Below are 26,792 nucleotides of genomic sequence, written 5' to 3'. Positions count from 1 at the left end.
AGTGGCCTCTGGCTTCTCGAGATGTTTTGGGCGGTGTTGGAAGCCGTGAATCGACCTCCCTGTTGCTGGTGGAAAGGAGAAGATGTTTTTTCTAGAATTGCGCCTGGCAAGAGGCTCGACGTGCTCATCCAGAGGTTGTCGCCTTTGGGCCTAGCGCTTTGTGCAGGTCCCACCCTTGTCTCTCCGCCAAAGAAAGCCGATTCGGGCCCCCCACTTATTGCTCAAAGGAACAAGAAAAGTCCGGAGCCCAAGCGGGATTAGCCAACGACGTCAACAGCGTCAGGGGCTTTTCAGCGCTGCAAATGCAGATGCAGTTCAATTTAGCAGGGGATTTGCCTCCCGTCATTCAAGGCCTGCAAGGAGTGCGCAGTGCATGCAACTCGTACTCGTAGCATTTGAAATCACCGCGCGGTGCGTGCACGTGTCTCGTCCAGCTCCCAGCACTCAGCAGCTCGCCATACACACCTCATAATCAAAGCCTTGAACTTTAATAATAAATTCTCCCGTATCGCTCTCATATCTCAAAGCATCTCTCGCTGCTCTCGTCTAATAGCAGTAGCTTGCGGCCAGCTTCAAAGTCACGTGGTAGATGCCAGGGTATCGACCCATCAACCCCACGTGCCGTTCTACCGCCTTCGCCCACCTTTCGAACCTGCTGACCTCGAAGTTTGCCGCTCCAGACTAAATTGCCAGGACTTTCCCCTCCATCGTTTGATCCGATTTGGGGACCATCTCCAAAGCTTTCGCTCATTCTCTTCCTTTTTTGAGAGCTTGATATTCTTTGAGGCTGCCTAGCCCACAACTCGGCATTGTCTCTGCCGTGCGACCCCCTAAAACCAGGCCGCGGAATCTCTCTCCCTGAGCCTGCTTGCTAGAATCCATACGAGTCCTCAGGTAGGAACACAAAGCTCCCAGTTTGTCGTTACGCCACCCTAACCAGAAGCTAGGCCATACATACACACACGCGCTTGCCATAACAACAAATACCCTCTTTGAAGATGGACTCGTCGAAAACCCGAAGCGCCGTTGGGAAGCAGGCGGCGCAGTATGACTCACCTGAACAGCTTCTCGACGTTTTCAAGGCCGCCGCCCTCTCCGTTACTAAGCTCTACAAGACCTCCGCCAAGGCAGAAGCTCGCGCTCGTGCAGATGGGTACCAGGAGTGCTTGGACGAACTGCTCCTGTTCCTGGACAGGGAAAACATTGGCTTGGACGATGGCGAGGGCTGGCGGATTAGGAGGTGGGCCACGGAAAGGCTTGATGGCCGAGATGCGGGACACCAGAGCGCCGAGAGCGAGGATGAGGTCGACAAGGGCGAACGGAACACATCTCCCGAGATCGCTAGAGCCAGCGCCGAACCATCCACCTCGACACCAATTCCGATCGAAACACGAACCGTCTCCCCTCCTGCTGCCGTCCATGTCGCTCCTATGAACGAAGAACCAACCCACTTCGTCGTACCCACGCAAGACGCCTTTACTTTCCACTCGTCGTATCCTAATATCGCCACCTTGGATTTATCAGACCAAAGACAGCAGGAGGTACCTGCTTTCCCAACATCTTTCAGTTCCAAATTTGGAGGAAGCTCTTCTCGGACGGGCCCGCGGTCCTCACCACACCTTGGTCGCGGAGCCGGAACGAAACGGAGGATGGACTTTGACGACTTTTTTGGAGGTTGCCTAGGCGGCAAAGATCCTGTGAACAACGGAAGCAAACGCAGTCGACATACATGATCGCTTTCCACTCTCAGCGACGCTTCTTTCTTTCTTCTTTGTTTTTTTTTTCTACCAGCGATCACCATGTCGTTCAGAGATGGCAGACATAGCACCGCCACATATTTCGTATACATAGGATGGGAACATAGGGCAACTGCGGGACATGGGCGGGAGGTAGCATAGATATCAGGGGCGTTTTTTTATTTTTCATTTTGGAGGAACGAAACTGCATCGATGGTGTAAATGGATGAAGGATTCTGTCATACATACCTGGAGTTTGTCTCGAATAGAAGGAATGAATGGGAGTAATCTAGGAACATACATATACCATGAATCAGAGCTAACATGTCAGCTCTGAATTGTCTGGACACGCGAATTTGTTTTGGGGGCCATTGATTGTGCAACAGATTAATTGTAACTGTAATATATGTCAATGATACCAATTTTTGATTCGAATCCTACTCAGTGCCTGAATGGTCAGAGAACTCGATGCCGAGCTGGGATCGCAATCTGCTATTCTCGGCCTCGAGGTCTTCCAACTGCTTCTCCAGCACCTCCATTCTCTCAGTAGCGCCCAGCACCACTTCTTCGGATATCTTGGCCAGTCTCCATAGACGAAGCACGACAATCAGAGATCCAATGGACTCAGTCAAGCCTCTAGATGTTACATCTATGACGAAGCTGGCAATAATGACAGCAGCATCAAAGAGATGAAACCAAGAGGCAAGAAAGCTTCAGGTTGCCAACAGAGTTAGATAGACATGAACAAAAGCAATTTTAATAAAACAAACAAACAAATAAATGATTTTTTTTCGACCTACCGCAAGCCAAAAGCAAATAAACATGCCCCGAGTTCAATGAGAAAGAGGCTGCTGAATACCAGACCGGCAATTTCCAGACCCTCGGTCAGCTGCTCCACCCAGGGCTCATCGTTTTGGTGCATCTCGCAAGCAATCAGCTGGATAAAGACGTTTGCAAGAAGCGCAGCGACATCCAGCGCAACGATGCCCATGACGACGAAGTGCTTGGTACGAGACTCGAGGAGGCGCTGGCTTGTCCTGCGCCATCCTTGCCAGCGGCGAGATGTAGATGAAGCTTGCTGGGAGGACCTGTCCCAGGTGGGAGAATCATCGCTGTCGTCGCCATGGTAGGACTGAAGCAAGGGGGCGGATGCACGATCCGCCATGATGAGATAGTAGTCGTGGGAGGCTGGTGGGTGAGTGAGTTATATTGTCAGTGTTTTGATATGAGTCGGAGATAAACAACACTACAGAGCCTCAAGATATATGCGCAGGTCTAGGAGCAAGCCCGGGATTTTGCACTGCAGAAAAAGGACGCTACAAGTCAAGAGAAGCTGGAATGCATTAGTCTAGCAAGGTATCGAGTGTCAGCTGCTAGTGATTTGAGTGGTTGAGCTGAAGATGCTCGTCAACAGCTATCCATCCATGCTGATACGCGGGCAGCAATCCATGTGAAGTCATTTAGCCAGTGGATAATACTGTAACCCAGTGAATCTGCTCCCCCACATAACCAGGCCCCAGCTACCACCGCCTTGCGCCAGCAGTAACTCCAGTGGGCCGCGCACGACAAGCAGCCTTATGGGCGGGCAAACTTCGGCTCTGCGTCGCGGCAACACGAGGCTCAAGTGACGATTGTTCCCATCTCGAATTCTTCCTCTCTTTGCTCTTTCAGATCCGTTACTGTCCTTTACGTCGCAGACAACCGAGCTGTCGCGTCCGATATCGCTGCAGCCAGTTAATCCAGGTCAGTAGCATTTGGCGCTTCGATGAATCCTATTTCGACGCAGAAAACCTAAAGCGGTCGCGCTTCAGGCTCCGTCTAAAGGTTATTCCCAATCTGCACAGGGGTGGTTCGCATCCTAGCTTTTTTTTTTTTTCTTCCCGTCCTATCAACAGCTCTTTGTTGATGTAACAAAGACAAGCCGCTGTATTGGTCGCATTCGAACAACCATCGCTGATACCATTGTCGTCCTTTTCAGTTATCCCAGTAAGAGACTCTGTCGATTCATTCGGTCAAGCACAATGTCGGACGCAGACAAGCCTGAGGGCATCCCCGAGGGGGAGCGTGAGCCGGAGCACGAGACTGCGGCCAGTGAAGAGGTGGGTTTAGTTTGACGCGCGCTTCGAGACGAGAAGCTGTTACGTGATGGATCTGACACGCCTGCCTGCTAGGAGGAGATTCTGGCGATGAAGCGCCGAGTTGCTGAGATGGAGGAAGAAGCCAAGAAGCTCCGCGAGATGCAGGCGACGCTGGAGCAGCAGTCTGCTGATCTCGCCGACGACAAGGAGTCTGTGGATGCGCGCAGCATCTTTGTGGGCAACGTCGATTACTCGGCCTCTCCTGAGGAGGTTCAGGCGCACTTCCAGAGCTGCGGCTCCATCAACCGAGTCACTATCCTTCTAGACAAGTTCACCGGACAGCCCAAGGGGTAAGCACAACATCTTTACCAATCCCGCCTTAACTAGCTTCTGGCTCCCTTCTCTCTCTCTCTTATTGCTGTGCAACCTATAAGCTAACAATGGCATCCCCCTTCTATAGCTACGCCTATGTCGAGTTTACCGAGCCTAGCTTGGTGGCCCAAGCCCTCGTCCTGAACGAGAGCGTCTTCAAAGGACGCAACATCAAGGTCACCCCCAAGCGCACCAATATTCCTGGCATGAGCCGCGGTCGTGGAAGAGGAGGCTTCCGCGGCGGTGGTCGGGGAGGTTTTGGACGCGGCGGCGGAGGCGGATTCCCCCGCGGCGGCGGCTACCGTGGCGGTTACCGGGGCCGTGGACGAGGCTACGCCCCTTACTAGGAGCAAGGAAGTGTTTCTCCAATTACACGACCTGCCCAGGGCGATGGATCGAGTGATGGTCTTTTAGGTACCGGCTTTGAGGGGAGGTTTATCATTTCTCGCGACTAAAACGGTTGCTTGCTTTTCTTTGACTTTTTTTTTTGTTTTGGAGAGTTATGGCGGATTCTTTTTTCCTTCTTTTCTCTACGCAGATGACGAAAGATATCCAGCATCTAGGTTGGCATAATTGAGGAGAAGGGCTGGGGGGGAGCTACAACAAGAAAATGGACGGGGATGAGGACGCCGGTATTGCTCTACTTTGATGGAAGAGCTGCGTGTCATCCAGTAGCCGAGTCCAAGTTGAGAAAGACAGGATCAGATATGGGCGACGAGATTGCGTGTATAGTATCAGAATTCGACAAGGGAAAGGATCTGGAGTTTTAGGCCTTGGTATTGACACCAGATGCTAATCGGAGGCTAGACGAGAAGTAAATTGATTTTCTATGCTTGTTAGCTTTATTACGATTTGCTCTTTGCCAAGGCGCACTGCTAAGGCGTACAGTTAAGGCGCATCATGTCTAAGCTATGCTTGTTGCAAGGTTATCATGTACAGTCAATTGCCATACATCGTGATATGTGATGATTCAAACTTGGTCAATCATACTCTTTAGGGCGTCTCTTACAAAGCGTGAATGCAGGGGAAGGTGACCCCTCCTCCACCGACTTCCGCCCTACTATTGACGACATTCGACGTTCCTTCGGCCGATTCTCACATCATAGACAAAGAAGATAGAGCAGATCCATGCCCGTAGTGGTCATCCCGACTTGACAGAGTCATGGCACGCCCTATGAGGTTGCTCCAAAGGATGACAAACCAAGCAGCATGGGCTTTGCAAGGTGGCGTTTTTTATCTTTTGATGATACAGCTCCGCGCAGAAGCCGGCCGGCCACACCAACAAGATGGTCTCATTTTGAGGCCAGGTGGCTTGTGACTTTTGCCGTTCAGCCTACAGCATTCGAATCCCCTTCTTTTTCTCTTTGGTCCTTGTTCATTTTGCTTAATCCCTTTTGGCACAACTTCCGATTCCTTTTCACATCATGATCCAGTTGGGAGCTTGTGTCAGCCAACCCATGTTAGTTTACCTATCCATCTTCCGTGCTACTCGGAAACTGGGGGGTAGCGATCTGGCTTTGGATTGGATGAGGTCGGGGTCACCAGTCCGGCACCCCCATCTCCAGATTGAGCATTTGATGCCAATAATAGTACAGCACAAGAAGGCAGTTGGTGGTACAAAGTACAGAGTAATACACGTACAGACGTCTGAGTAATAGAGGGGGATGGATTCGATTTGCTCCGTAAAGCGGTGCTTGTTCTGTACCCGCTTGGTTCGATGGCAAAAACTGCGCCCTAGAGCGGCTGTACCTTTGCACTGTAAACATTGGTCATCACGGACGAGAGGGCTTCTTTCAACCACGCTGCCCCGATAAAATTGATTTGACAGCATTAGTCAAGGCTGGCTGTGCCGACATGGCTCCTCATGTTCCACAAGAGAACGAGAGCAGCTATGCACTAATATGAGCACCTTGAGAGATTCCATTGACAGGTTAGCTAGGTGGGCGATTCGTGCAGTGCTCGTGCTACAAGTCGGGTGCCTTAGTGCCTGGTGGTTAGCAAGGAAGATACAGCACGGCACCCACCCCCGGATAGAGGCAGTGCCAGCGGAAGAGCTGGGCATGTCGTGCTCCCACAGGCAAACATGCAAATCAGTCGGGCGCCTTAGGAGTTTGTCAGGGCGTCAAAGGTGTCTATCGCGCCAGGATCATGCTCCCGTGCTTGTTGCATTGCCCGTCGCTGGTTACTGCGAGGTACCTCTACCGGGTCTGGAGCGGGCAAAGTGCAGTATCAGCGGTGCGTGTTGGCAGTAGGATGTACGAGTACATCAGGGCGACATCCAATCAGATGGCAGGGGAGGACGACTAGCAGCAAGCTTTCTGTGGCTGTTCTGTGCCGACTGGCCGTGTCGAAGTAGTATGGAGGAGTTAGTGGTAGTTGGTGTTGGTAGAAGCAGTAGAGGCTGCAGAGAGGAAAAGAAGCGTGAGGTGAAGGGTAATGTACCCAAAACGTCACCAGATGGCCCTCTACCTACTAATACAGGTACTGTAGCTGCTTTCGGAACAAGCAAAATAGCGGGCTCATCTTGTCGGTTCATCCACAAGTATTATAAATACTTACACAACATGGCAAAATATCGATTTCTTAAAAGCATTATAAGTAGGTGGTCTAGATGCCGGTCCCGTACTCCGTAGAGTGGTCAAATACACTGTAAAGAATTGAAAGCACAGCGGCAACGGCAAGCCTAAAGGAGACCAAAGGAGGCCGCCTCTTGGCTCCCCACCCTGGCACTGGCCGCAACAGCCCCGTTACAGTAACGCTGAGAGGGGATTCCACTTGTCAGCCCGCCTTTGCAATCCCGACTCGAACTGGATTCCATCTCCTCCATCATCAGCTCTGCCATCCCGCCCATTGCCCTGCCATCACTATCGCTGCTGCAGTGAGATCCCAGCCCCTCGCGTCTGCCTCTCGTCGCTGCCCTCGCTGCTGAGCACGAGATCGCGTCACGTGCTCCTTATCGCCCGCCACCCAAGCCATAGAGCGGGGAGTGTCTGGCGCTGCTATTGCTGCACAGCCCCAACTTTTGCTCAGTCCAGTTCGCATCGTCGTCACTTGCAGCGTCTCGTCGTCCTTCTCCTTAAACTGCGCCATCGACAACCGCTGCCGTCCGCTTGTCTTGCCTGCTGTGCCTTGTCGGAAGGCTGGTGCTGCCGTGCCTGGAGCGCTGCGAACACGACCGAGATCCCGTCACCATGGCGAGCCGAAACGATTCTGGGTAAGCATCACATTCACTGTTTTGTTTTTGTTTTGGCTTTGGTTTTATATCAGACCGCGGAGCCTATCTTTATGCAAGCCTCGTCCAGCTAACACGCATGTCGTACAGTAGACCCAATCTGCGGATTACAAGTGCGTCCTAGATACAAAGCCCACTCCCGCTTAAGAGACCCTTATGTTCGTTATTAACATGGATGCGTTCTCATAGTCATCGCCGCCGATGGTTTGTACAAGCGAGATGTCTTTCGTATGTGTCTTCCCCTCCTGCTTGCTAATAAGCGCTGTCCGCTTCCTCTCGCCAGTTCGGATCTCGCTAACAACACCAGGCTTCCCGGACCCCTTTGCTGTAGCGACCATCAATGGAGAGCAGACCAAGACGACGACTGTGAGCAAGAAGACGCTCAACCCATACTGGAACGAGAGCTTTGATTTGTACGACCAATATCCTCCCCTCGCATCCACCATGTGCCCCATTGATGAGCTGAATATTGATATTTGCATAGTCGGGTCGACGAGGGAAGCATCCTGGCCGTCCAGGTCTTCGATCAAAAGAAGTTTAAAAAGAAGGACCAGGGTTTCCTTGGCGTTATCAATATCCGAATCGGTGACCTGATTCCAGAAGTCGGACCCGAAGCCGACGGTATGTCTCAGCCCTCCCTTCCCCCTTTTATTTTCTCAAAGCCTGCTAGTAGCTCGCTAACGCTTAGTTATTTCCAGATCAAATGATTACGAGAGACCTGAAGAAGTCGACTGATAACCTCGTCGTGCACGGCAAACTCATTCTCAACCTATCCTGCAATCTTAGCACCCCCATTCGCGCAGGCCAAGCGTCATCCAACAGACCTACCCTTGGTGCGCCCAGTGCCTCTAACCTATCGACCCTGTCCGCTCCGGCCGGTGACCGGCCGAGTTCTGCCATGTCTGGTCCCAACGGCAACGCGCTTGTTTCTCAACCCAACCTCTCCTCCCACCATCCCGCCAGTGTCAGTGCCGTACCCACGTCTTCGAGCGTCAATGGCTCTCAATCCCGCCCCAATAGTCAGCTGAGCCCGTTTGAGGATTCCCAAGGCCGTTTGCCTGCCGGTTGGGAACGCAGGGAGGATAACCTCGGCCGTACATATTATGTTGACCATAACACTCGCACCACCAGCTGGAATCGCCCTACGGCCGCCGGCGGCGCCGCGGAAACCCGAAACGAGCGAGAGGCCGTTACTCAGGTTGAACGCCAGAGACACCAAAACAGAACCCTCCCCGAGGATAGGACCGGTACAAGCTCGCCCACTCTCCAGCAGCAACAACAAGGCTCTGGCGCGGGCAGCCCTAACAGCGCCGCTGCTAGCAATGCCGCCCCTAACAGCCACACGGCCATGATGCATACGGGTGCTACCCAGCCCGGCTCCGGTGAGCTTCCTCCAGGATGGGAACAGCGCTGGACCCCCGAAGGACGCCCCTACTTTGTCGACCACAACACGCGGACCACGACGTGGGTCGACCCACGCCGCCAGCAGTTCATCCGCATGTACGGCCAGAACAACACCAATGGCCAGATTCAGCAGCAGCCCGTATCTCAGCTCGGCCCTCTGCCCAGCGGGTGGGAGATGCGTCTCACAAATACGGCCAGAGTCTACTTTGTTGACCACAATACCAAGACGACTACCTGGGATGATCCACGCCTTCCTTCATCGCTGGATCAAAATGTGCCCCAGTACAAGCGAGATTTTAGACGAAAGCTCATTTACTTCCGATCTCAGCCTGCCATGCGCATTCTTAGCGGGCAGTGCCACATCAAGGTCCGACGATCACACATTTTTGAAGACTCGTTCGCCGAAATCACCCGCCAGTCTGCTACGGATCTGAAGAAGCGACTCATGATCAAGTTTGATGGCGAAGACGGCCTGGATTACGGCGGTCTCTCCCGAGAGTTCTTCTTCCTCCTTTCTCACGAAATGTTCAATCCCTTCTACTGCTTATTCGAATACTCAGCGCACGATAATTATACCCTCCAGATCAACCCTCACTCCGGCATCAACCCCGAACATCTCAACTACTTCAAGTTTATCGGACGCGTGGTTGGTATGGCCATCTTCCACCGACGATTCTTGGACGCCTTCTTCATTGGTGCTCTCTACAAGATGGTGCTTGGCAAGGGTGTCACGCTGGCAGATATGGAGGGTGTAGATGCAGATTTCCATCGTTCACTGCAATGGATGCTGGATAACGACATTTCGGGAGGTATCCTTGAGCAAACATTCTCCACGGAAGACGAGCGCTTCGGAGTTTTGACGACGGAGGATCTGATCCCTGGCGGTCGTGATATTGAGGTGACCAACGAGAACAAGAAGGAGTATGTGGAGCTCATGGTCAAGTGGCGCATCGAGAAGCGCATTGCCGAGCAATTCCAAGCCTTCAAGGAGGGCTTCCAGGAGCTGATCCCTCAGGATCTCATCAACGTATTTGACGAGCGTGAGCTCGAACTGCTCATCGGTGGCATTGCTGAGATTGACGTCGACGACTGGAAGAAGCACACAGATTACCGCGGATATACGGAGTCCGATGAGGTTATCCAGAACTTCTGGGCAACCGTACGGTCCTGGGATGGCGAGCAGAAGTCGCGTCTGCTGCAGTTCACCACAGGAACCTCCAGAATCCCAGTCAACGGATTCAAGGACCTTCAGGGCAGTGATGGCCCCAGAAGATTCACTATTGAAAAGGCTGGTGACCTGACTAACCTACCCAAGGCGCACACTTGGTAAGTTTTTTTTAACTATATCTCTCCATAAAGCAGAAGGCGCAAAAAGCTAACAATCTTGACACAGCTTCAACCGAATTGATCTGCCTGCATATAAGACATTGGAAACGCTACAACAGAAGCTTACCATTGCCGTTGAGGAGACCATGGGCTTTGGCCAAGAATAGACAAGAGGTTTGGTGTATGGAGTGCCCAAATCAAGGGGCCCCCTGAAGCCACAGCCCTGTACAGTGCTGTGTAGCAGTATTGCTTTTTTAACTCAGATCCCTTCACATCCCCTCATTGACAGTATTTGGGTTTTTCTTTGGGTACATATGCTTTGGTTGAAGAGTCAGCAGACAGACTTGGTATGCTTGGTTTGGCGCTGGTGGGATCTATTTGTTATCAGACGAGACGGGATGGAACGAAATGCAGCGCTGTCAATTGACATGAGAGCGAAAAAGAAGATGCGAGATCAAAAGACAGCCCATGATGTCGGATGAGAAGAGATGGGCTAGCGTTTGTGCACCAAGGTGTTTGGACTCGAATGTCGATGACCAATGTGCCTTGTTGCATGGGCATTTTTTGATGTTGTGAATGATTGGAGCGCCAATATTTATTAATAGCTGGAGGTATTACGATATATATATAGTAAAGGCAAGCATTGAATGGAATTTGACTTTTTTATTTCTCCAATCTCCCTTTTTCATTCTAATTCAATAGTTTGATGGGCTGAGATTGAACCCTTATAAGGGATTGTTCATTCTGGCAAGTGAGGCTGTTATTACTGGCTCACACAATCATGATATGCTCCATTCTTGGATCGCTTATGGTCTTTGGAATTGGTACAGTATTTTTGGTAGATACTTTACACCTCTAACCTCCCACAACCCAGCGAGTGTATGTACACTTTTGAAGACAAAAAAACAGGTTAAATAAAAAAGAATTATGGGACGTCGAGTCAGATGTTTGACGTTGCTTCCTTTCTTTCTTTGGATTCCATTGAATCTCATCTCAAATCCCAAATCCGCCAAGTGATTTCTTTCTCTCCCAAGAAAGTGAAAGGGGACCCCCTTTCCTCCCTCATCAATCCTTCCTTATAGCATCTTCTGTGTCGTTGAAACCACTTGGACATGTCCACCCCATGTTGCCGCCTCATTCTCTTCCTTCTTTCCCTCGCTCTTCCTTTACCGTCTGTACCACATTCGCGTAATCTTGGTGTTGCGCATCTTCCTCTGCAGCTGAAAGATGCCATACATGAGGGCCTCGCTCGTAGGCGGGCAACCCGGAACGTAAATGTCGACGGGGACGATGCGGTCGCAGCCTCGGACGACGCTGTAGCTGTAGTGGTAGTAGCCGCCGCCGTTTGCGCAGCTGCCCATGGAGATGACCCATCGGGGCTCGGGCATCTGGTCGTAGACCTGGCGCAGGGCGGGAGCCATCTTGTTGGTGAGGGTGCCGGCGACGATCATGACGTCGGATTGACGGGGGGAGGCACGGAAGATGATTCCCAGGCGGTCCTGGTCGTATCGTGGGGTGGAAAGGTGCATCATTTCGACGGCGCAGCAGGCGAGGCCAAAGGTCATGGGCCAGAGGGAGGATTGACGGGCCCAGTTGGCGACGATGTCGAGCGTGGTGCTGTGGTTGATGGGTTAGAAATTGTTTTTGCTTTTTGCTTTTGCCTCTTCTTTTTTTTCTGGTAGATTTGAACGTACAGCGCATATTGCATGACGCCCTTGGTGCCCTCCTCGCTGGGGAGGGGAACTTCCTTGCGAACCTTGCCGAAGCTCGCGGAGTGGGGGGTCAGCGAGGTGGCATCTTGTCGAGACGTTGTTGTGAAGGCGGCGGCAGCTCGGAAGGGAATCAGCGCAGAGGCAGGCTTGACTAAAATTGTGACGAAGATTCTGCATTAGCAACTTTCATCCCATTGGTTTATATTTGCTGTGCTGGCTTCACGAGAGAGAGAGAGCGCGTGTGTGTTGTGTTGTTTGGCTGCTTTGGAAAATTTGACGCACCTCGGATGGCCATTGAGGCCGCGGATCGCGTTGCCGGCAACATTGCTGCTGTGAAGGGGGGAAAGGCGAACAGGAGCTTCGAATGAGCTTCAAACGAACAGACCTGTTGGGGAGGTTGGGCGATTGAAGAAGCCGCGGCTGTTGGAGAGAAGCTGGGCGAGGTTGAGGGAGGACCAAGATAGGTTGATTGATTGATTGATTCGCCTCTTTCGCCCCGTGATGCCGGAATTACGAGGACGCTGATTGGCTGGGTGAGATGGGTGGGAGCGAGGATTAGCCGTGGGGGATTTCGCCAAGTTCGCCTCCCCGCTGTCATAGATGGGCTTCTATGATGGAAGGCTACCCGGGAGCTTTTTTCCTGATTTTGGGGGAAGTTGAAGATAAGAGAAGAGATCGCCAAGGTGTTGGCATCTTGATTTTGCGCATACATAGCTACATGAGTAATAGGGTGTGGTACGAATCCTTTGTAATAAATCATGTTTTCCTACTAGGTAGCCATTGCTTCTCACAGGAACATATGGGGATGGTTGCAAGTTCAGAGCTGAGAGTCGTCCGACAATGCATATACAACTAGAACTAAGAGCGTACAGAAGAAAACCAATTCCACTCATCTCATTAGGACCAACAAGTCTCCGTATTAGAAAGAAAACATTTCGACTCCTAGCAGATAGTCTACAAAATCGGACATCGGGGGAAAATAGACAAGTAAGCAGTGTCAGTCCCAATGTCGCAATCTCGATCCCAGTAATCACTAATACACCAAAATGCAAGACACAGAAGCCACTAACCCCCGGCTCGCAACCAACCAAGTGCTTCCCACCTCTTCGCGCACAACGCAGATATAGAAGATAAGGAAGATCCTATATGTCGCTTCCCCCCTTCTCCTATCCCCAATTACCTCCGATCAGCTCAGTTTCCTTGCAGAGCACTCAGCCAACCCCACTGGTGAAGTCACACTGACTTCAGCCCGTCGCACTAGCTCTTGTCCTTCTTTTCCCATTCCGTCTAGCAAGCTCGCCCGGATGATATGGGCTTTTTAACTTTTTGATAGTTTCCATGGATATTGCAGAGCTGAACCGCTGTTTCGGCTGATTAGATGCCGGTGCTGTGGTACAAGTGGGAGGAGACCAGCTTGACCCATTGGGTCGATGGGCATTGTTAAATGCCCTTGTAGCAAAGCAATTCTGGCAATAAGGAAATGGAAAAGCTATAAATATCTAGGAAGCTTCCATTCCCAATTTAAGTTTGTGCCATGAGAGCTGTCATTCAGGCACATTCAAATTCTTCAAACTTGAGCTCCCTGTCTCTCAATCCAAGTCTGTCAGCACTTTGTTTTTGAAGCTTAAAGACAGGCATATACAATACCTAGTTGGTGAATCATAAGCAAAACAACTTCGAAATGACGCCCTCCCTCCCCAAAACCTACAAAGCCCTTGTCCTCACTGGGCCAAACTCCCCCATCGAGCTCCAAGATGTCCCCCTAAAACACCCCGAGGCCAGCCAGGTTCTCGTCAAGGTCATCGCCTGCGGCGTGTGCTGGTCCGACATGGAAGTCGCACACGGCCACATGGGCGACGTCTTCCCCCGTATCCCAGGCCACGAAATCGTCGGCGACATTGTCGAGCTCGGCTCCGACGTGAAGAATCTCGAATTGGGCCAGCGCGTGGGCGGGCCGTGGCACGGAGGGCACGACGGCGTGTGCCGCGAGTGTCAACGCGGCGAGTTCCAGTACTGTAAGAACGAGCTCATCAACGGCGTGTCCCGCGACGGCGGCTACGCTGAATACGTCCTGCTGCGAGCCGAGGCCGTAGTCCGCATCCCCAAGGAAATCGACCCTGCCGAGGCCGCACCGCTGCTATGCGCCGGCGTCACCGTCTTCAACGGCATCCGCAAGCAAAAAGTCGAGCAGGGCCGCCTGGTCGCCATCCAGGGTCTCGGCGGGCTGGGCCACTTGGCCGTCCAGTTTGCCAGCAAGATGGGCTACGAGGTGGCAGTGCTGTCCCACGGCAGCGACAAGGAGTCGTTTGCCAAGCAGCTGGGTGCGCACCACTACATCGACACGGGCAAGGCCGACGGTCCTGCCGAGCTGGCCAAGATGGGCGGTGCCTCCATCATCGTCCAGACGGCGCCCAATCCAAAGGTTGTCGGCGCCTTGGCTGATGGCCTCGCTCCCAATGGCAAGATCCTGAGCTTGGCCCCGGTTGGCTCTGTCGATATCAACACTGTGACGCTGATTATGAAGGGCGCCAGCGTGCAAGGCTGGGCGAGTGGCCATGCGTTGGATAGCGAGGAGGCCATTCAGTTCGCCATGACGCACGGGGTCAAGTGCATGATTGAGCGGTACAAATTCAGCGACGTCAAGAAGGCCATCGACAGCCTGGAAGCCGGCAAGCCGCGGTTTAGGAATGTTTTGATAATGTAATGAAATGCTGATATTGTTAGCTGTTAGCTGTTGGTATTGGTGTTGGTGTTGGGAGTTGGAATTTAATACTGGGGGGAGAATCGACGAATGGGTAAAAGAAAAAAGAAAGAGCGGTAGGGCCATACCCGTGCCAACTTGAGCACATATTTGTGTCTTAAGGAATTAGAGGGAGCACCCGAGTAGCATACCTAAATGATTTTACAATGATGCAGTGTAACTACTCAATCAATAAAAAAAGCATTTGGATTTTGTTCTACAACATTCGTGGCTATCAGATGCAACCATGGCCGCGGTGTGCGGTTAAAATTTACTAACAATTATATAGAGAATTCCATTCAATGTTGAATAGAAACGGTGTAAATACTGTCAAGTAACCCATCCGCCATGCCCCATCTCAAGTTTCAGTCAGCTCCAAAGCCGCCCATCAGTAAATTCTCAATTTTTCGGCCAGTCTGCCACGCGTGTTGTGCATTCACCATCAACAATGCCTTTCCTTGGATTTTCTCTCTCCCCATGTCATGTCCCCGGTCCAGGATTCAGGCAAGTCGGCTCAACAACGAATACTCTTAAGCAGCAGTCGGAACGCCAGTTGGCTTGACAAAGATGGTCTTTGCATCCGTCGGACACGCCACAGCCAAGCAGATACAGTCTTCCACGAGCCTCAGCGAGCACACAATCTTGTTGATGTTGGGATTGCAGCAGCAGCACTGCTTGTAAGTCGGCAGCGGCGTGGGCGGCGGGGTGGCTTTCGGCGGCGTGCCGTGCGTGAACGTGGGCGCGCCGGCGGGGCAGACGACCTGGGGGCAGATGCACTCCGACGCCGGGATCGACCTGTCGCAGTCGATTCTCTTCTTGTTGATGTCGCAGCAGCAGCACCCATTGTCGGCCGGGGGGGGGGCCGGCGGCGCCACCAGGGCCGAAGCGCCCAACACGAGCACCGAGAGAGCGGCAAACGAAAGCATCTTCATGATGGGCTTCTTCTTTCTGATTTTGCTTGTTTGTGTTTTTTTTTTTGTACGTCGCTGGTTTCGTTTGCGCAGGCGGCGGCCCGTCGGCTTTTATTCTCACCGTCAGTTACCTGCAAGGGAAGCCAAATGTCTCAGAATCAAAGACAGTCTGGGGCAACCAACACTCGTTTCTGTCTCGGGAGGAAGTGCGGTGTTCTGGTTTGCGCAGGCGGAAAGACGCAAACAAGGGCAGATTTTTGCACACGAAAATCCCAGGAGAAAGCAGAAAATGAAGAGATCCAGTTAGGAGAGTTAAATGAGAATTGAGAAGGGGCTTTCCAGCGGATTTGTTGAGAGTTTTGAATAGGAAGAAGAATGAATAGAGATATGGTCCGTGTACTTTAGTAGCTTAGGGCTATGAGAGAAACATCGGACGAGACACAACCGGCTCTTTCCCTGCTCTCCTCATGGCTTCCCGTTGCCTCGTGCTCCTTCCTTCGTTTACTTGCCAACACCCAATTCCAGCTCCTCATTCCTTAAACATTCTCGGCCCTTTTGTCACTCTCCTCTTTGCCTCTTCCTTCTCTTGGCCTTCCTGCCTCTTCCTCTTCTTCTTTTTACATAATGTAAATGCAAGTACACACAGACTCTCCCCATCTGAGCATCATCTGTGTAACTCGACTCTGCAGCCGCATTCCAGCCCCAAAATTAGAATCTCCCGCTCCGTCAATCACTGCACGGGCATCTACTTGGCTTGAGGCTGCATGCTCTTACATACTAATATGTTCCAGACCTGAACAGCCGCACCAACATCAGCAACGTTCTCATTCGGTTCGCCAAGAGAGGATCCGACTCTTTCCTTTCTCTCGGTCTTTCCTGATCTTGTCAATGCCGTCACCACCGTCGAGGACGTCACCGAGAGTTAACGTTGTTTTCGGGAATTGCCTTTTGCGTCAGTGTACTCTGCGGTGGTTGCACAGTGATTAAGAAATGACGATGCTTGTTCCCGTGAGTTGCTTGAGACACCTTGTCTCTAAATTTAGACTCTGGCGAGAAGTACTCGGTGCAAATAGACACAGTATTCCGCTAGTCAAAGATTCTATTGCCCTTTGTTGGCACTAGATATCTACTAATCTATTTGATAGAATGTGAAACGTACTTAGTAAAAATACAGCATGGTAAATACATCTCTTCTACATGCACACAGCTCATCTTGCACTTGACTACGAGGTACAGCCATCAGGGGACAGTCAAGCTTATAATATTCACTTCATACTATTCCCTTTGAATTTGTTCCCCACACCAGTATATAAAACCCTTTCACCAGCCTGAATCGTACACATTGGGAATAAATAGAGAATAAACCTAGTATCACATACGCCAAATGCCATGAACGTCGCAGTGCGTCATTTTGATCCGTCAAATTTCACCAACATGGTACCATATGAAAAAAAAATGTGAAGAGAAGAAAAGTAAGCCACCTCATACAAGCAATCTCATGAGCTGGGCACATGATTTAGGTACCGGGAACTGGCAGGACAGGGTATAGAGGGTTGCTCTCCTTGGACATGGGGCGCTCGTTGGCAAGCGGGCTTCTGGATTTGCCTTCGAGGTCCATGGCATCAACATCCTTGCGAATCTTGCTAACGCTAGGATACTCGTCTTCGTAGTCACCGCGCTTGAGACGCCCTTGGACGTACTCGCGAAGGGCCTCAATCACCCGCATGTTATCTACCCATCGCTCGTACTGTTCCTCTTTTTCGCGGGTGCCATCACTGATGTCTGATGATTCCGAGGAGGGAGATCCAATCGATTGGGTAGACTCGCTTGCCTTGGGAGTGACTGCACCGGTGGGCTCCTCGACAGATCGTGGCGGTGCGCCGCGAGCTCTCTGGAGCATGCCACCCGAGTATCGGCGACGCTCGCCGGCGTCAAAGCTAGGGCCCAGCGTTGCCGTGGTGGACTGTCCGAATCCCTGGCTAACAGCCGGCAGGCTTGTGGGCAGGCTAGGATACATGATGGATGAGGCAGTCGAGCTGTGGCGGGACTGTGGTGAAAATCCCGAAGAGGCAGAGGGGCTTGGGGAATGACCAGAAGTATATGACATGGCGCTGGACGGTGGTGTCACTGCAGGGGTGCCGGTAGACGAGATGGCCGTCAGAGGGGATGCCATGCTTGCTGCTGAGACAGGCTGGTGGTAGCCATCAGCACCAACGTGCATGGCATCTGGGCCGCGGTGAAGGGTAGTTGGCGATGGTGTGCTGCGGTATCCGGCGAATTGGCCTTCATGGGGGTGCATTCCTGTGGTCATTTGAGGAGCGGTCTCGTACACAGTATTTTGCATCTGCCCTAGCATCTGGTCGAGCTGAATTAGGTCTTTCTGCGACCTTGCATTGGGCATGGGCAGATAGTACTGCTGAGCCAAGGGATTCTGAGTAGGCGCGGGCGCAGGCGCGGCGTGGACCACACCGTGACCTACAGCATGACCAGCCGGTTGAGGAAAGTAAGATTCGGTGGCGGCCATGGGTCCGCTGGGGATAGACAGGGCGTTGTGAAGAGGGAGCAGGGAACGTCCGATCTGAGCATAGGAAGTCGGGTCGATCTGGCGACGCTTGACGTTGCCAAAGAAGTCGTCCACCATCTCATGAGTATGAGTGCGCTTGCGGTCATAGCTTGCAGCGTAGCCAATGTGCTCAGAGCGGGGTGCCGTGTTGACATGCTGCTGGTTGAAGTAGAGACCATAGTTGGTCGACGGCTGAGGAGCATAATAGCCGCCAGCATGTGGTTGAGGGAAGCCGGTGACAGGGCTTCGCATCTGTCCGTTGTGGTCATAATAGCTAGGGGCTAAGAGATATTCGAGTTAGTGGCGATGAAAGGTCGAGACAGTGAAACAAAGCTGCAGAGTACTCACGTTTGGGAGCTTGTGGTCTGTAGTTCATGCCGGGCTGGTTGTCCTGGCCAGGTCGGGAGAGAACCGAGTCATCGGCATGGGTCTAGGAGAATGAGTAAGTCAACTAGAACTCGACTGTCGCCAACATGGAGAATAAGTACCTTGACGTGCTTCTTCAAGTCCTGAGGTCTCTTGAAAGACTTGCCACAGAACTCGCACTTGTGAGGCTTGAGAGGGACGTGAACACGGATGTGAGAAGTGATGTGATCACGCTTTACAGTGGTGGTGCGACAAGAGTTCCATTGGCAGGTGAGGCTCAGGTTGTTTGTGCTCTTGCGACCAACATGACGCTCACAAATGTGTTCCTGCACGAGATCTGGTCAGCATCATCATCCACGCATAAGAAAGTGTATAGTAAAGTAAGCTCAGGACTAGCTAGACCATCTTCATGTCTGCTACCAAGCTACCATGCTATCATCCATCAGTCAATCACTTACATAGAGCGTCTCGGCGTTGGTAAACTTCAAGCCGCACTGGTTCCAGCGGCAGACGAGCTGCCGGGGCGCATCCACGGCGTCACCAAGCGACGGCGACACCTGCGCGTTGGACGAGGCACTGCTGGCATTGTTGCCGGTGCTGGTGCTGCCATTGGGGCTCGTGGTGGACGAGGCATCAGTTGGTGAGGCGGATTTGTGATCATGGCTGGGCGACAGAGCCGACGCCTGGTCGGGGACTTGGGCCGACATTGTCGGGGGGCTTGTTGGTGGTGGGGCAGCAGAAAAGTCAACCAGAGGTGCCGCGATCTTCGGGGAGGGGCCAAGAGGCGCTTTGGGCGCAGTAGCAGTAAAATTTCAGAAGGGGAGATGCAGATGCAAGATTCGGGATGCGCAACAACGGCGGGCGGGCGGTTGCAGGGCGTTTTTATCTCGAAAAGGCAGACGCTGGAATTTCTGGGGGATACGGGATGCCGGGATATGAAATATGGGATTATGATGGACGCAAGTTCCGGGGGAAAAGACTCGCGCCTCTGGTCGAGGCTTTCTGGGGGCAGAGGCTCCCTTTACATCGACACAAAGGCCTGGGCAGGCGCGAGAGGGCCAAGCGGAAATTCTTGGCGTTCTTGGCATTTCTTGGCATTTCTTGGCGTTGCTGGGCTAGCGGGTTCGGATGGAGGGGGACTCAGGAAGACTTGTTTGACAGGCGGACTCTGGTAGTCTCCCAAGGTCCCCCACAGGTAACCCCTAGCAGTCCAGCCCACCGGAGAGCAGCGGCGCATACAATGCCAAGAAATGCCAAGACTTGGCATCCTTGGCGCGGTGCCCACCCAGCGCTCTCGATTGGCCTCGTGGCCCTCGCCAGCGTCGCTCTGGTCGCAGTTGCTGTCGCTGTGGCCGCTCACTCCGACCTTTTGTGTAAATCGATTCGAGCCATGGCACATGTCTGTCACTGTCCAATTCTTTCCTTTTCTCCCTCTCTCTACTGTCTCCTGGTTCCCGTCGGCTTACTCTCGTGCATTTACGGCGAGGCAGTGCTACTGTACTTTACTTTGTACCGTCATGCTGTCTGTCATGCGTGATACAGATACTAATACGGGTACTGTACAGTAAACGTTGGATGGGTGCATGCATCCATATCCATACAGGTACGAGTATGGTGGCACCTATGCTGCAGGTACCTCGTATGTATGGAAATGGAAAGCATCAATGAAAATAGGGACCGCCGGTTCAGACGGCATAGACAAGACGGGACGAACCTCGTTTTGTCAGACATGATGGAAATGACAACATCCAAACCAACGGATAGCAGCAGCAGCAGCAACAACCCGCGAGTTGCCTCGATATCTAACGGTTACGCGGCCCTAACAAAGCAAACAAGCGGTGCTCTTTTTTCCCGTACGGAGTAATTTGCACCAAGTACGAAATAGTTGGAAACAGGTACGAAATCGTATGCGGAGTCTGGCCCTCCGTCTTATCAGATGTGCTCCTTTACGGCAATACCTGCGCAGGACCTATACCCGCCGCAGGTCTCACCACGCTTCAATTTGCTTTGGCCGTGGCAAATTCTTATCTTCTAGCCTGTTCATTTGGCTCAACGGTTGAGCTTGTCGTTTCCAAACAACAGGCCATGTGCGGATGACATGACATGCCCATGGAGCTGATGGAGGGATGAGCAGTATACCTGTAAATGTACTCGTATGTATGCTCGCCAAGTCGGAACAACATTATGCATATCTCGAGACGCCTGAATCAAGCTTTCCGCCGCATTAGAGACAAAGCCAAGCTCGCCGAGACGACACTAGCCTGTCATGTTCCCCAAATCAAACTCTAGCGCCCCGTTTGGCGTCTGAGCACCGCGTCAGCGCCTCTCCCTTCAGCCAGGTCGCGTGCAAGGGACCAGCAGCGAGAAGGTTGAAGATTGATAAAGCCGCTAGCCTGCTCAAGCCTGCTGCACGCGCAGCCAGCTCGCGCGTACCGAATACCGAAAGCATTGATCGACAACGGCTTGTTCCTTGGGTCTCGGTTCAGCTCGTCGGGACATGTGCTCGTACGGAGTGCTGAACTTGCCTCCGGTATCATCGCTTGCATCGCTCCAAGTCACCTCGAGTAGCATCGCTGGACGATTGAGGCATGGCCTTAGATGGGGTGGCTCGGTGGACCAGGGGTCATTTGCAATGGGGGACGGAAACCGGTGCCAAATTGCGATCTGACTTTAACTCGCTCTCAGTCGATTGACTACGGCAGAGTGCAAACGTGGCCCAGCTCCTTTATTGGCGGCCTGACGGACCCAGAGAACTCCGACCAATCCCGATAGCCAGATAACGTTCGGCTATATACATATACGCTCTCTCTGGATTCCGTGGCTATACATTACGCTCACTACCAGTACGAGTAGCCAGCTTTTGCTATTATTACCATCATTTCTCACATCCAGAGAGTTACACCAGCTGTTGTTGGTACATGAATGGATCCTCCTCGGCGCAACCAAGTGCTAATTGATTGCATCTTGGGGCCTTTCTTTGTGTCCTGTTGACCCCCCTTTCCTGATTGAGCAATCCGTGCAGCCGGTCACTGGTACAGGACCCTGGCCCGGCGCCTGTGCCTGGCTAATTGTACGCAGTACCCCATACTCGTACCTGATGCTGACGCTGCTTGATGTCTGTCCGGGTATCTACTACCTAATACAGGATGGACTGTATCTGACACATGGATGCTGGATACCATCAGATTGGCCCAATGCCATGGACTAGGAAGGAGGTCTATGTCAATTCTATGCTGGCCAGGGTCTCTCTACCTGGCAGAAGTCCGTAGATATCATCAAATGTTGCTGCTCTTGCATCACCTAAACCGCTGTTTCCGATTCCGTTCTGGCCGTTCTCCTGGCCAACATTCAATAACCAAACCACAAACTCATCTAACCCAATTGTGCAGTTTATACTGATACTTGGAACACACATATACCCCCCCGGGCATTCACACATGATTCATTATTCATTGCTTTTCCTTTCTCCCTCCCTCGTCTTTGCACATACACACACAAACAGTGACCCCTCCTCGGTAAACCAAAAAGGCCGTTCCCATCAAAACGACTCCATATTCCCCCTATCGCCAAGACAAGCCATTCCAGCTGGGCACAACCCACTACTCCGTAATGCCCAGAAACATTGCCACTTTGCCAAGGAGCCGCCACCTGCTCCTACTTTCTTCAATGACACACATACATTGTCCGCTACACACACCTTTCCCCGAGGATGGTGGCAGTGCATCGAACCTAAAAAATAGAAGAGAAAAGATCCCTTGTCTTTTGAGAATTCCGAGGTGCTTATTACACAATTTGTTAGTCATGGCGGAGGTTCGAAAGAAGGCCAGATATCAAGATAGGCACATTATGATAGTATAGCTCTATTTCACCAATTCCTTTTCTCATAGGAACAAAGATTTCGAATAAAATGGAAGAAAAACAGCCAAGCAATTCGGAAGGATTCCGTATTACTACTACTCCTGTATCTGTACTACCATCACCCATCACCTAACAGCAGTATTAGTAGACCTTTCGTATCCAACGTATCGCCATAAACCCGAGCCTCAAACCAGTCTCAAATCCGCACCTTTATTATCCCGTGTCCAACAGGAGCGTTTCTTCCGTCCCATCACATCAGAATGGCCAACTATCTCGTCAAAAAAGACAATGTCTTGGCACCAGCCCTTCCGGGCGTAACGCAATTGCTCGCCAAGACCCTCCAGCTGTTATCTAATCATCCTTCCATTCATCTTGCTCATTTCTTACTTGCATGGAATCTTTTAAGCTTACATGTGCAATCCTTGAGGTAATCCTAGATTTTTGTTCTTGTTCTTTTCTTCTTCTCTGTTTTCCAAATGTGACAATCTGTCATCTTCTTTTCACTTCCCCTCATGTCTCCCGCATAAGTATGAGCATATGGTTGTGTTTTAAACCCATCATGTCCCCACGCAAAACATCGACCGAAAACGCCCACGGCTGTGTTCTTAAACCCATCACGTCGTCTCTACGCAAGGCATCAACTAAAAACGCTTACACAAAAGCTATTAATACTTACTATCACTCATCATATTCTCCATCATGTTCCACTTTCTCTCTTCTCAACACCAGATCATGCCACCACATCATGTTAATCTCTCCCTGCACACGCATACACTCAACATGTCCTTTTCCAAAGTCTCGTTCAAGGACCCCTCCTCGGCTCTCGCATCCTGATCGACAACCTTCTTCCCCCCCCCCCCTTCGTTGATCTTCATCTGCATTCCCTGCTCGTACGCAAATCGTAGCCTCATCTGCGCTGACAACTCAGCGAGCGTCCTCCTAGCATCTTGCCAGCAAACCTTTTTGCCTATTCAGCCCAGCTCCCTGCAGGAGCGCCACGCTATTGCCTTTGTGCCTCTGCTGGCCGGCATGCATTGTGTGCTGCATACGAGCAGCAATAGTCAGTCCGCTCCACCTCCAACAGTAAGCCATCTTGACATGCACAACCAACATTGAATCAATTATCAATCACAAGCACGTCACTGGATGCCACAGAAATGCCAAAACTTGAGGAAATGGTCAATACTTCCATTCTATATAATCGAGTCCCTCAATGAGACCGGAAGCTAGGAGCCCATCTGGCAATGCCAGTCCTCGGTTAATACTATTTTTTTTCTTTGTGTTTCCCTCACTGAGATATATCTTTCTCTTTGAGGGGCTCTGTAAAGAGACAAGCATCAGAAGCCACGTCACCTCTGTTGTTCCCCCTCACTTCCTCTTTTTTTCAGCTTTGCGCATTTGTGACCTCTTTCTCCACGTAAATCCAACACCCAGTCCTTCACCGTCATGATGCCATTCCCATTTCTATAAAGCCAACCAATCCCCTCTCCTCTTGTGCAATATCAAGCAAGGGAGTGTGAAAAATAAGATAAAAATAAAAAGCAACTGAAGTGGAGAATTGTTGCATCTCGAGCCTGAAGTGCCGCCATTGGGCAGCCATGGCAGATTGGAAATTCTTCCGCGAGTGGTGTGTTGAAGAGCCAAGCGCTTTCGGGAAGCGCCGTATTATTAAGTTTTTTTCATTTCAAAAAATCTGTATGTGCAAGAAAAAAGCCCGTTATAGGAAAAAGATGAAATGGGCAAAGGGGGCAAGTCATCCCATCGAGGGAAGACCCAAAAAGTTTTCGTCGTGAGACGAGGGTATAAGAGTTCTCCGGTATGCGGGTTGTGCCACAAAGCAGTAAGGACACTGCTCTTCGACATGCATGACGGGCATTAGTTGCCAAAATCCAGGCAGAAAATATCCCAATAGCGAGTGCTGGTGGTGACTCGGATCAGTGTGTCCGTTTTCTCTCCTCATTTTGAAGAGTCCCATTGAAAGCCGATATAGGCTAGGGTCGCAGTGAGGTATGCGAGCCGCCCAAGGCTCGTCCCCATCTAGGCAGATGGAAAAGAGTGGTGATCCTCCCCTCAGTTTGGAGGGGAAGATGAGGGGCCAAAACGCAAAAACAGAAACATGCCGCGTGCGGAGTATCGAAAGTAAAAGGGTCCAAAAACATAACATCAATGCGTGCAGAACAACCGTGTCGTCATGAGCATGAAAGGGTTTGATCCGGGACGCCGCCCCGGGCATTGCGTGACACGTATTCCATGGTCCAGCCAACCAGCCCACCCAGAACCCGAGTGAAAACCCTCCCACCGTGGGAACCCAAAAAGAAGCAAGCCGCGCCCACCCGATTAAAAAAAGGAAAAATAAAAAAAAAAAGCAAACGCCGTGCATGCAGTTGGTATTATACAGAACCTAGTCGAAGAAGGGCTTCGACAGCTTCGCGCTCCTGAGCGTCCGAAGGACCGGGGAACGCAGAATAGTCAATCTTGACTTGTGGTGGATGCGCCACACCTCCAAAGGTCGAAGGCAGCGTGCGCATCCCGCCAGCGTAGGTGTTGGAGGACAGGCCGGACTCGAAGGCTGCGGCCATGTTTGGGTATGAGTCGGCCCGCAGAGCGGCGGCTCCGACGGCGGCCCAGTCTTCGTCGTCCGTCACATCCTCCGGGTCATCATTCATAGCGACATCATCGTCAGGGGCCTCGGAGCAGGAAGCCGACGCAGAGTCATCATCCATGGACATCTTATCGGCCTCGTGCTCCATCATGGAGATGTCATAGTGGTCGTCGTGGGAGAAGTGCACCGAATCCCCGCCGTTGGACCCGGCCATGTTCAGCCTCGCCCTGCTCAGGCTCAAGCCCCGGCCGCTGACCCTAGAAATTGGGATTCCAGCGGTGTACGAGGATGGGCCGCTGGGCGGAGTTGCTTGACGGTGTCGGGCAGCCTGTCCCCGTCGGCGCGCATCCCATCTTCCCCAACCCACTTTCTCGAAGACGACGTCCCCATCGACACCGCGACCTTCGCCACCACGTCCTTCCAACGCACCAACAACTACCCTGCGCGCCTTGGTCGGCGGGATGCCAGAAAATCCAGGAACTGACGTGGTAAGGTATCCCATGATGTGGCGGATGGCCAGCGGTCCGTGGTTTAGCAGAATCTCGGGCAGGTGGTATTTAGCCAGCATGGAGCTGGTGATGGCGCCTGCAGACTCAAGCGCCGGGGACAGCGACCTTCCGCTGGCGTTGTCGTGAAGATCCAAGTCAGAGTCGATAGGGTCGAGCCTGGCCTTCTGAAGCTGGGCCTTGAGGCCGTGGGCCGGCAAGGAGGGAGAGATGGAGTTTGGAGGGGTCGGGAGGTCCCGAGATCGTGTCACAGTCATCGCAGGATCACTCCGAGCCGCTACAGCAGTTAAGTTGTCTCGGCTCAAGGAGGCCTGGGGGATATCACGGGCAGCAGTCGCCAAAGAAGCCATTGTTTTCTTTCTCTTTTACCGGGATTTGCAAATGCTTGGGAGCTAAGTCTGCGGCAAGGGAGGCGACTCGGTCAGTATATGTACTTTTTCGTTTTTCGCCCGGCGCACGCAAAACAAGGAAGAAGAAGGCAAAAAGAAAACAAAAGAAAAACGCATGCATGCAAGCAAGCAAGAGGCGGTGATGCTCGAGCAGCGGTAATGCAAGTTTTGCTGGCAAAGGGGGTTGAGTCACTGGCCAGGGGTGCCTGCGGAGTACGTACCAAAAGGAGCAAACCAGTGACAGACAGCCTGGCAAAACAAAGGCGATGTTGGAAAGAAGAGAAAAGGGCTTCGGTGGCAGGGCTGGCGCGACGATCGAGACTGTGACAGATGATTCCCGATGTGAATCGTTTGCACGGTTTTGCGTTGTTGTGATTGCTTTGAGGAAGAAAGGGAGAAGGGAAAGGATTGGAAGGGTGCGACTGAAGCGATTATGAAGGCCGTGTGTACGAGTCTGAGTACATGCGCAGGCACGAGATACAAGGCGCGACTGCTAGCCGCACGCCCCAGATGCTTGCAGCCTTCTAAAACCCAAGCCGGGCGCCCCCAGGGAAAAAACGGGCCCACTGTGCGCTGGAACCGTTTAGAGGTTTAGAGGGTTTAGAGGGGAGGGGCGTGGCTGCAGCGCGTCGCCGGGCGGGCTCCAGGTACCTGGCAGTACTCCTTTGTACCTCAGCCCGTCCCATGACTTGGGATTTGGCCATCCATGTCTTGTAATTATTATTGCACGGACGTTTTTGGAAGCACCAACTTGCAGCCCAAGATAAGATGAGGTCAAGGCGGGAATGATTGAGAGACGCTGGTTTGACGCAAGTCGGTGATGAGGTGAAAAAATTGTCGGCCACCACTCAAACACTGTATATGGCGAACAGCGATTTGGTTCGTTGGTTATACATAGTGCATGAGCCAGCCCCAGCTTCTAAATGCTGATACGCTCCGCGGCACGGCGTCCCGGAGCCCAATGCGACCACCAGCTAAGGCAAGGTAGTGATTTGGC

The 26,792-nt window shown here is 52.1% G+C and overlaps 11 protein-coding genes across 11 annotated transcripts; 5 read left to right on the top strand and 6 right to left on the bottom strand.

Annotated features, from left to right (window-relative positions):
• Positions 1-302: 302 nt before the first annotated feature.
• Positions 303-1,733, top strand: M431DRAFT_2179 (hypothetical protein; the record flags this gene model as incomplete). Its single annotated transcript, XM_024913534.1, has 2 exons — positions 303-362; positions 999-1,733. 2 exons carry the CDS (start codon positions 303-305, stop codon positions 1,731-1,733), a joined length of 795 nt encoding a protein of 264 aa, XP_024779273.1.
• Positions 1,734-1,883: 150 nt separating this feature from the next.
• M431DRAFT_516681 (hypothetical protein) lies at positions 1,884-3,143 on the bottom strand. Its single transcript, XM_024920312.1, has 2 exons — positions 2,537-3,143; positions 1,884-2,447 (listed from the first exon to the last, which is right to left on the bottom strand). The coding sequence occupies exons 1-2, from the start codon at positions 2,899-2,901 to the stop codon at positions 2,174-2,176; spliced, it is 639 nt and encodes a 212-aa protein (XP_024779272.1). The 5' UTR covers positions 2,902-3,143; the 3' UTR covers positions 1,884-2,173.
• A 614-nt stretch (positions 3,144-3,757) lies between these two features.
• Positions 3,758-4,533, top strand: M431DRAFT_478650 (hypothetical protein; the record flags this gene model as incomplete). Its single annotated transcript, XM_024915695.1, has 3 exons — positions 3,758-3,835; positions 3,908-4,164; positions 4,275-4,533. The coding sequence occupies 3 exons, from the start codon at positions 3,758-3,760 to the stop codon at positions 4,531-4,533; spliced, it is 594 nt and encodes a 197-aa protein (XP_024779271.1).
• A 1,267-nt stretch (positions 4,534-5,800) lies between these two features.
• M431DRAFT_504554 (hypothetical protein) lies at positions 5,801-6,612 on the bottom strand. Its single transcript, XM_024918486.1, has one exon. The coding sequence runs from the start codon at positions 6,246-6,248 to the stop codon at positions 6,021-6,023; it is 228 nt and encodes a 75-aa protein (XP_024779270.1). The 5' UTR covers positions 6,249-6,612; the 3' UTR covers positions 5,801-6,020.
• A 765-nt stretch (positions 6,613-7,377) lies between these two features.
• On the top strand, positions 7,378-10,315 carry M431DRAFT_76990 (hypothetical protein; the record flags this gene model as incomplete). Its single annotated transcript, XM_024922525.1, has 7 exons — positions 7,378-7,400; positions 7,509-7,531; positions 7,608-7,646; positions 7,726-7,831; positions 7,903-8,039; positions 8,117-10,148; positions 10,216-10,315. The coding sequence occupies 7 exons, from the start codon at positions 7,378-7,380 to the stop codon at positions 10,313-10,315; spliced, it is 2,460 nt and encodes an 819-aa protein (XP_024779269.1).
• A 999-nt stretch (positions 10,316-11,314) lies between these two features.
• M431DRAFT_76811 (hypothetical protein) lies at positions 11,315-12,185 on the bottom strand (the record flags this gene model as incomplete). Its single annotated transcript, XM_024922501.1, has 3 exons — positions 11,315-11,765; positions 11,843-12,011; positions 12,143-12,185. The coding sequence occupies 3 exons, from the start codon at positions 12,183-12,185 to the stop codon at positions 11,315-11,317; spliced, it is 663 nt and encodes a 220-aa protein (XP_024779268.1).
• Positions 12,186-12,587: 402 nt separating this feature from the next.
• On the top strand, positions 12,588-13,268 carry M431DRAFT_308263 (hypothetical protein). The gene has a single exon (XM_024914201.1). The coding sequence runs from the start codon at positions 12,701-12,703 to the stop codon at positions 12,992-12,994; it is 294 nt and encodes a 97-aa protein (XP_024779267.1). The 5' UTR covers positions 12,588-12,700; the 3' UTR covers positions 12,995-13,268.
• Positions 13,181-14,823, top strand: M431DRAFT_308422 (hypothetical protein). Its single transcript, XM_024914202.1, has one exon. The coding sequence runs from the start codon at positions 13,542-13,544 to the stop codon at positions 14,562-14,564; it is 1,023 nt and encodes a 340-aa protein (XP_024779266.1). The 5' UTR covers positions 13,181-13,541; the 3' UTR covers positions 14,565-14,823.
• Positions 14,824-15,130: 307 nt separating this feature from the next.
• Positions 15,131-15,526, bottom strand: M431DRAFT_76763 (hypothetical protein; the record flags this gene model as incomplete). Its single annotated transcript, XM_024922497.1, has 1 exon — positions 15,131-15,526. One exon carries the CDS (start codon positions 15,524-15,526, stop codon positions 15,131-15,133), a length of 396 nt encoding a protein of 131 aa, XP_024779265.1.
• A 1,034-nt stretch (positions 15,527-16,560) lies between these two features.
• On the bottom strand, positions 16,561-19,423 carry M431DRAFT_504546 (hypothetical protein). Its single transcript, XM_024918485.1, has 4 exons — positions 18,899-19,423; positions 18,563-18,766; positions 18,423-18,504; positions 16,561-18,355 (listed from the first exon to the last, which is right to left on the bottom strand). The coding sequence occupies exons 1-4, from the start codon at positions 19,145-19,147 to the stop codon at positions 17,028-17,030; spliced, it is 1,863 nt and encodes a 620-aa protein (XP_024779264.1). The 5' UTR covers positions 19,148-19,423; the 3' UTR covers positions 16,561-17,027.
• A 5,001-nt stretch (positions 19,424-24,424) lies between these two features.
• On the bottom strand, positions 24,425-26,146 carry M431DRAFT_308133 (hypothetical protein). The gene is made up of 2 exons (XM_024914199.1): positions 26,017-26,146; positions 24,425-25,798 (listed from the first exon to the last, which is right to left on the bottom strand). Exon 2 carries the CDS (start codon positions 25,754-25,756, stop codon positions 24,689-24,691), a length of 1,068 nt encoding a protein of 355 aa, XP_024779263.1. The 5' UTR covers positions 25,757-25,798; positions 26,017-26,146; the 3' UTR covers positions 24,425-24,688.
• Between the last annotated feature and the right edge of the window lie 646 nt (positions 26,147-26,792).

The sequence above is a fragment of the Trichoderma harzianum genome, assembly GCF_003025095.1.
Source record: "Trichoderma harzianum CBS 226.95 unplaced genomic scaffold M431scaffold_2, whole genome shotgun sequence".
Lineage (NCBI taxonomy): Eukaryota > Fungi > Ascomycota > Sordariomycetes > Hypocreales > Hypocreaceae > Trichoderma > Trichoderma harzianum.
The sequence above is the reverse complement of the archived record's forward strand: the minus strand, read 5'-3'. Positions and strand labels throughout refer to the sequence as shown.